Source organism: Jatropha curcas, chromosome 10, assembly GCF_041381405.1.
Source record: "Jatropha curcas cultivar XTBG-Jc1 chromosome 10, XTBG_Jcur_1.0, whole genome shotgun sequence".
In the NCBI taxonomy this organism is placed as follows: domain Eukaryota; kingdom Viridiplantae; phylum Streptophyta; class Magnoliopsida; order Malpighiales; family Euphorbiaceae; genus Jatropha; species Jatropha curcas.
The window spans coordinates 8,513,338-8,521,757 of NC_143160.1; the positions used below are offsets into that span (position 1 = coordinate 8,513,338).

The 8,420-nt window shown below is 32.3% G+C and overlaps 2 protein-coding genes across 2 annotated transcripts; both read right to left on the minus strand.

Annotated features, from left to right (window-relative positions):
• Positions 1–681: 681 nt before the first annotated feature.
• On the minus strand, positions 682–2,930 carry LOC119370070 (structural maintenance of chromosomes protein 2-1-like). Its single transcript, XM_089715706.1, has 3 exons — positions 2,384–2,930; positions 1,370–1,444; positions 682–1,192 (listed from the first exon to the last, which is right to left on the minus strand). The coding sequence occupies exons 1-3, from the start codon at positions 2,438–2,440 to the stop codon at positions 1,073–1,075; spliced, it is 252 nt and encodes an 83-aa protein (XP_089571832.1). The 5' UTR covers positions 2,441–2,930; the 3' UTR covers positions 682–1,072.
• A 105-nt stretch (positions 2,931–3,035) lies between these two features.
• Positions 3,036–6,506, minus strand: LOC105642018 (Major facilitator superfamily protein). The gene is made up of 4 exons (XM_012226689.3): positions 6,348–6,506; positions 6,013–6,230; positions 4,938–5,494; positions 3,036–4,076 (listed from the first exon to the last, which is right to left on the minus strand). Exons 1-4 carry the CDS (start codon positions 6,421–6,423, stop codon positions 3,176–3,178), a joined length of 1,752 nt encoding a protein of 583 aa, XP_012082079.1. The 5' UTR covers positions 6,424–6,506; the 3' UTR covers positions 3,036–3,175.
• Positions 6,507–8,420: the final 1,914 nt, after the last annotated feature.

Below are 8,420 nucleotides of genomic sequence, written 5' to 3' on the forward strand. Positions count from 1 at the left end.
ATAGTCAAAGAAAATAATAATGGAAAACTAAATATATAAGTGCACGTACCCAGAAAATTTAATTTCTTTCCATACAAACTTAAACAAAGTTAACTATAACTAATATATATGATGAGAGTATAACACTACAAAAAAAACGGCATTTTGCGACCGACAAATCGGTCGTTAAATTCAATTAGCGACCTATCTGCAACCAAAACACGTCGGTCGGAAAAATTCTTATCGCAAAATATTTTGCGACCGATTTTTTCCGTCGGTCGCAAAATTAAAAAATCGGTCGCAAAATTTGGTCGTGTTTTCATGTGGAAATGCTGTCGCAAATTAGTTGCAGAAAAAGTCTGTCGCAAATCGGTCGCAAATTGTTGTATTTTGTCTTTAATTTGACATTCCTCAGTTTACCATTCCTAGCTTTCTTTTTCCCTATTTTGTTTGTCATTTTAGAAGACTTATCTTCTTTTCCAACTTTATGCTTTTCACTATTATGAAAGCATTAATATATATTTACAGAACTGAGGATGGAGGAAATACTTGAATGGCTTTGCTATTTTTGAGACTTGTCAGATTATGTAGGAATAATTAATGAGGAATAGTTAGATGCAGATTATTGCTCTGTATAACAAATTATTCCTCATTAATTATTTGTTATACAGAGCAATAATCTGCATCTAACTATTCCTCATTAATTATTCCTACATAATCTGACAAGTCTCAAAAAAAGCAAAGCTATTCAAGTAATTCCTCCATCCTCAGTTCTGTAAATATATATTATTAATGCTTTCATAATAGTGAAAAGCATAAAGTTGGAAAAGAAGATAAGTCTTCTAAAATGACAAACAAAATAGGGAAAAAGAAAGCAGGAAAGTGATAGGAATGGTAAACTGATGGATGTCAAATTAAAGACAAAATACAAAAATTTGGAACTGGGTTAAGTAACTGTGTTACGACTAGTGACGGTACATTAATAACAGATGGACTAACCAGGCATTACTGGACATTAATTCAAAACATGTGAATCGAAATAATAAAATTCCATCAAAGTAACACAGTAATAAACCTGATAATGTGGCAGCAATCACTTGTTCTGCTTAGCAGCAACAGTCCTCTGGACAGTTGAAACACCATCTACAAATTTCGTCCGAAAAAGGACATTGGCATTGTTGAACATGCCTTCTTTCAGTGAAACCACAATAAACTACAAGATAATTCAAAAGAGACAAGTGTAAGACAAAATATCCTAGCATATTATGCTTGAAAGCAAATTAAACATCGGGTGCCATTCCCAAGCAATAACCAAAATTCACTTTAACTCCACATTTGCTGCTAAATTATTCCCTTTGCCACTAAGTGCATCAAAAGAAAATTATTTGACCTGGGAATGTGGAAAGTGAGCTTTGATCATTCTCCCTATGTTCTGTGTGTGGCATAAATCAAGAGCTGCATCAACCTGTCAAACGGCTCAACATTAAATCACTGGCAAATACATTCATGACAAAATTTTACTCCAAATTATGAAACCACTAGACACTAGAACCAAAAGTAGAGTTCATTTGAAGTAGTTTCAGTATAAAAAAATAATAATAATAAATTGTATTTTGTGTGCACATGCCTAATCTAAGACACATATGAAGTACCATTCAGAATCTCCTCAACAAAGCCCCTAAAATGACTTGTCCATTTCCTTACACGCACCTTTTATATGAAAATGGATTATGCTTGAATATTTCAATTACAATGTCATAATAGATTTCAAATTCAATCCAATATGTCTAAAAGGGAAAAGCTTGGTATTAGCTTTTGCAAGATCCCAAATAATAAATGAAAAATCAACTAAACTATGCCTCGTCCAAAATTAGAGAAAGGGCAAGCAGAGATCGTTAGCCTCCGCTTAGCTCTGACAAGGACTGTTCCAATGACAAATACACCTAAAATCGCAAAACTTACCAAAAATAATATTTGCACAATCGTTCCTAATCGCAATTAATAGTTTTGTGTATTTGACAAACGCATGCTAGTAGATTATTTGCCAGAATTGTCAATCACAGTCGCTTAAGGTAACAATAATACTAATAATAATAATAACAACAACAATAACAATAACAATAATACTAATAATAATAATAATAATAATAACAATAATAACAACAACAATAATACTAATAATTATAATAATAATAAGAACAGTAATAATAATAAAAATAATAATAATTTTGACTCCCCTAAAAAAATTCTAATCGCAACTCAACCATATACAAAATAAATTAATCGCAACCATATACAAAATTCTAACAACAATATACAAAATCAACCATAAATTAATATAATAAAAAACAAATAAATTCGAAAAAAAAAAATTTCGAAAAATTAATCGCAAAATAAAACTAACCTCAGATTGTTTCGAAACAGAGTGACCGGAGTGCAAAGGGAGCGAGGCTGGCGGCATCAGGCGGGCTGGAACGGTGTCAGGAAGGGCCGGAGCGGCGCTGCGGACGGAGGAGAGGAGAGGAGAAGGAGAAGAGAGAAAGAAGAAGAAAGAAAAAAGAGAGGGCGCGGCGTTTAAAGCCCTAACTTTTGCGACCGAAACATCGGTCGCAAATTTTATAACTATCGGTCGCAATTTTTAATGAGCCAACGTCGTTTGACTAGGGACAATATTTGAGACCGATTTGCGACTAAATAAATCGGTCGCGAAAAATCAGTCGCAATTTAGTCTCCAATCGGTCTCAGAATTTTGCCCCATTTTTTACGCGTGAAATTTTGCGACAGAAAACCACTTAGTCGCACATCGATCGCAAAATTGGTCACAAATCCGTAATACACAGGTCGCAAATCATTAACCATTCTCGCGGGAATTTTCAGCGCCAAAATTTGCGAATGATGGCTTATAAATCGCAAATCGGTCGCAAAACTGCTACCGATTTAGGTCGGTCGCAATTGAGCATTTTTTTTTTGTAGTGTAATCCCTATTATGCGTCCACCAAGAAGAGAAAACGAAAGCAAATTATTCTTTTAATCTGTTATTATTACTGAAGAAAAGATTATAAGCATAGAAAGGGCTAATTTGTTTCTGCATTAACTTTTCTTTTACATACTATTAATTAATTTATTAAAAGTATCAACTTCTACTCTACTTCTCTACAAGCTATAGCTAATTAGCTATGCAATTAATTAAAACAAACTAAGCCTTGATTGCAAGTTCTACTACTCCATCTTCTTTAGTCTCAGCATCAGCTTCATCTTTACTGTGGATCTGGATAGGCTTAAAAGTATACATCTTTGCACAAACCAAGTAGTAAACAAGATTAATCACTTGCATTCCAGTGATCAACCAGTAAAAATACTCTAATTTACCCTTGTTTATATTATTATCAGGAAGCCAGTTGGACCCATCAGCTCCTTCACTAAACTTATGCACTAAAGTAACCAAAAGCGTACTCACATAATTCCCTGCGGATATCGCTGTCCAAAACAACGCCATAGCCGAGCTTCTCATGCTTTCTGGTGCTTGATCATAAAAGAACTCTAAATGTCCAATTGACATGAAGGCTTCTGCTATTCCATGCAGACAGTATTGTGGCGCAAGCCAAAATACAGAAATAGGAATAGTTTTGTGAGAATCTAATAACCCATTAGCCATTGCTGCCTGTTTTCTCTTAATCTCAACGAAACCCGCAACTAAAGTGGCTAAGATGGAGATTACGAAGCCGATACCCATTCTGTGCAAGAAAGTTATGCCGCGTTCAAGACCTGTGAATTTACGGGCGAAAGGAATGAAGAGACGATCGTATATGGCTATGGTGGTGAGCATTGACGTGATAGTGAAGACGGACATTGAACCAGCTGGGATTTGAAAGGATTTTGAAAGATGTCTGTCCATTGTCTTCGCTTGTTGTAAAGAAAATGTGCTTTGTTGAGCATAAGCTGTTATTAGAAGAATTCCTGATGCCCATATGGGTCCCATTCTTATTATGGATTTGAGTTCTTCTACTCTGTGTACTGTGTTTAGCCTCCATAGATTGGGTGCTTGACCTGGTTTCAGGTTGTCCTCTTCGGTCACAATTGCTGCCTTGTCAAGAAACCTGCAGTTTGTTTGACATACATTAATCAGCAAAACTGAACTAGATCGGTTTCTTTTACTTTCTATCTTATTGACAGGAGTTCAATTTTTGGAAGCTAAACCATAATTAAGTATTCGTGCTAATTATTTACAAACATTTCAATCCTGATCATACACTAGAGAGATAAAATTTCTATGGTCTAATTGGCTTCTGACTATTATAAGGTGATTGTCAGTCACTTAGTCTTTTCACTAATGTAAAAAATAAAAAACGCTTCAGATTTTAGTTCTTTAGCGAATGAGATCAATGATTTGTTTTTTTTTTTTTTTTTTTTTTTTTTTTTTTTTTTTAAATTCAACCCTAATGGACAAAACTAACTTAAAGTCCAGAGAGAAAATGCCATACTCAATTGGGCCCGATGCATGTAAGAACCCGTGACTTTTGAAATATAAGAGGAGGCCATGAGCAAAGATAGGACAATAATAGGAAGGTGCATGAAGCCAAAAATACGAACGTGACTATTGATGGGTCATAGGGTGAGCTGGGATGCTCTGGCTTTTGTTCTTTAGCCAAAGAGACATCACTTTAATCAACCCTAACACTAAGTAATATGTGCTATGACAAATGATTAAGTCATCATTATCCTTTTGTAAATTAATGACCAAATTCCAGATAATATGGTGGTGGTCTCCATATTCATCATCTCTATCCCTTTAGCCTCCTTAATTTGGAGGAGCAAGGTGCTCATAGCCTCCTATTTTTATTCTTTTTAGTGCAAAATTCAGGGATAAATTATATAAAAATTTGATTTTCGACCAAATTGAATATTATTTCTAAGTTCAAAGGGCCAATTTGAACTTATTCTTTATAAAAAAGTATTACCTTATTTGTTTAGTGTGAAGAAGCCTTCCACCAATGGAAATGGGAGCATCAAGTTCATGGTTCCGGTACAATAACTTAGGATCCGAAACCATAGACAGCTTCCTCTTCTTGAATGCAGCCACCGACACTTGTAATAATCGGGTAAATGGACTACCAGCTGGATCCAAGTTCCTGTAAAGTGGATATCCACCTAGAAATACAATTATTGATAGAAACATTGCAATTGCTGGTATTCCAAGGCCCCATCCCCATCCAATATTGTCTTGTATATAAACAATTACTGTCACTGCCACCAATATTGACACCCCCATCACAAAATAATACCAATTGAAGTATCTCCATGTCTTTGTTGTTTGCTTTGGATCCGTTTCGTCGAACTGATCCGCCCCGAATGCTACCACGCATGGTCGGATCCCCCCGGATCCTAATGCTCCTAAAAGAAGTGATACGTACAGGATCGCTAGTTGTCCATTGTTTGCCTCTTGACATTTGTCACCTTCACATGGGGGTGGCCTTAAACTTGGTAGGATGGCAGATAGTGTTAAGCTTGTCATGCCCTAATTATGCAAGAATAAAAAAAAAGGGTCAATCTCAATTTCATTTTATAATTTTTTTAGCTGAAATTTGACTAGCGATCTAGCTAGTATGTATAAAAATATGCTTAATTATTCAAAATTGGCATTTTAATTTGTCATAAACAAAAGGAATATTATTTTTTAATTGTCATGCTCTAACTCTCACTTGTCATATCATATATTACATAATCCCTTGGGAAATCTTCTTCATATTCTTTAATCTTGACGTTATGCTATTTTTTGTACTTATTAAAAAATATTAATTAGGATGTCAGTATTGTTAGTAAATCCTAATTAATCAAGAATATTAATCAGTACTAATTTGTTCAACTCGATGCTATTTTTTGTATTTATTTCGAGGGTTAAAAGTGTTTTGAAATTGAAATCGAAAGTCAAATTAACCCAAAAAAGAAAAAGAATAACATATTAGCAATATATAGTTAGTAAGAGAGTGAGAGAGAGAGAGAGAGAGAGAGAGAGAGAGAGAGAGAGGTGTTTACCATTTGGTATATTATGGAAGCAAGAGTTATAGTCCAGAAGCGGCCGGCGTAGGAATCGGCGAGGAAGGCACCGAGCAGAGGAGTCAAGCTTGAAGTGCCACCAAAGTTGGTGAGTGTATTAGCAGCTTTGGTTAATGGCATATGAATCTGAGTAGTTAAGTAGCTAATCATATTTGTATTAAAACCCACCACTGCTAGCTTCTCAGCGGCCTCATTTACTACACCAAAAACCAAAACCGAAATCCATAAAATCAGTTTAACTTAAATCACTATAACTAATTACCCTGTGAAAGCAATATAGTAATTCTTTAACTCATTAATTAACCAGAGCTTACCTAATATGAAGGGCATTGTGATCAATCCACCCTTTTGCCTTTTGGCATGTACGCTCCCCTTTTCCATCTCCTCCATTTTGATTCTTGTTGTTTGAATGGCTCACAAGGAACTCTATTTATAGGCCTCTGAACATTTTATATCCCAACTTGTACCTACGTGTATGGCAAGAGATTATTGTAATAATTTGTAGAAATGGTATGTACAGCAATTTTTTTTAAATTTTCCCATAATAATAATAATAATAATAATAATAATTCAATTTGTGATTTTTTTGTACACTAATTTCTAATTCGATATCTGATCTGATTTTAAAAAAACCCAAAAAAAATCACAAACAATAATAAGAAATTCAATTAGTTAGTCGGTCCTAATAATAAAATAAAGGAAGAATGATGTATAAGGTGAAATGTGACAGATAAATATGGACAAGGAAATTCTGCAATTTTTTTTGAGGCTAAATATTTTTCTTGGTTTGTATTATTGTGCTGTCGAAATGTGACGTGTCGCTGTTCTTGTGATGTGTATAGACAGGGAATGGATTTTTGTTCATAAATGATAACCTTTGGTTATAAGTGCGTATGGTGTGGGAATATTGGGGCCAACTTTCCATTTTTATATAAATCCCCAACACTCTACATTCTTTCTATTTTACTTTAAATCCAAAATTAAAATAATAATAATAATAATAATAATAATAAGATATCAGAGATTTATATTTATATATCCTACTGTTTACCTGCCAATATATTCATATATGTATAACTGATGTAAGAAAAGAGCCGATGTATAACTAAATTTCCGCAACATGGCATACTTCTCCGTATTAATTAGTAACAACAATTTGTTTATTAGCAACGAAATAATAATGAAAAGACTTTTTTTAGGTGAAACACATAAGATTTTTTACTTTTATATGTAAAATGTTAATTTGATAATTTTTATATTTTTTAGTTATTTAATAAATATTTAATCAATTTAATTTTACAAGTTAAAGTGTTTAATAGATGTAATTTTATAAATTGAAATTTTAATGAGTCAAAGTAAAAAATAACAGTTTTCACAAGATTTTTTCTATAAAGTACATAGATAAATTTATGCATTTAGCTAAAAAAGTTCTATTTGTTTATTGTATAAATAAATGAATTTTATTATAAACAAATGGTACATATAAAATTAAATCATTGAAAAGTATGAACAATTTTTTAATTTATAATATTTTATTTTTCTAGTTTCGAAAATTTCTAATTTTAGTTAACTAAATGGAATTATTACATTAATTAAAATAATTTATTCAATTTCAGTATAAAAAAGTATAGTACGTATATTCTTAAGAAAATTTGACCGTACAAATAAAATCATTTTTGTATTTATTTGATATTTGATTCATAAATAGATGTCTCAAGAGGTTACGTTTAAAGTTATATAGTTATTTTTGTAACTACAACAGTAATATTTCTAAATAACATCAACAAATTGGTATGAGAACAAGCAAATTATGAAAAATTTCAAACTTGACAGTTTAATTTTCTATAATTTGCAAAGAAATACACTAAGCCTTCCTCCGCCCCTCGTACAATATAATAAGATCATTTTGTTACTTCATTATAATTAATTAAATAAATTTCATTTTATTTCCAAAAAAAAAAAAAAATCATCCAAAAATATGTAGTATATGTTTTTAGTTAAGAAATACTCCTTTGTCCCACCATAATAGGTCTATTTTGACTTTACACATCAAAAAATGTAATTAATATGGTTAAATCATAATTTTTTTAAATTTTTTTTCTAATATACCCTTATATTAAATATTAATGATTCATATTCAAGGTTATGAAATTAGCTAGTACAAATAGGTATCAATGCTACCTGTTGGACAAAATGACTTTAATTTGGCTGAATTACAAGAAGTTTCATTAAATATTATTCTCGAGCTTAAAAAATTGATCTTAAACTTCTTTTAATTATGGTCACATAAAAGAGATGTTAGATACTGGCTACAGAAACAAATCGATATTGTCCTTACAATTTTCATTAAATAAAGAAATCTAGTGGTGAGTAGAGAGCAAAAAGTT

Coding starts and splice junctions, on each gene's coding strand:
- LOC119370070 (XM_089715706.1), bottom strand. CDS start 2,440: ATGCCGCCAGCCTCGCTCCCTTTGCACTCCGGTCACTCTGTTTCGAAA. Junction 1,445..2,383: donor CTGTTTCGAAACAATCTGAG/GTTAGTTTTATT, acceptor GCCGTTTGACAG/GTTGATGCAGCTCTTGATTT. Junction 1,193..1,369: donor CTCACTTTCCACATTCCCAG/GTCAAATAATTT, acceptor ATTATCTTGTAG/TTTATTGTGGTTTCACTGAA.
- LOC105642018 (XM_012226689.3), bottom strand. CDS start 6,423: ATGGAGGAGATGGAAAAGGGGAGCGTACATGCCAAAAGGCAAAAGGGT. Junction 6,231..6,347: donor CACAATGCCCTTCATATTAG/GTAAGCTCTGGT, acceptor TTTTTGGTGTAG/TAAATGAGGCCGCTGAGAAG. Junction 4,077..4,937: donor CTTCACACTAAACAAATAAG/GTAATACTTTTT, acceptor AACAAACTGCAG/GTTTCTTGACAAGGCAGCAA.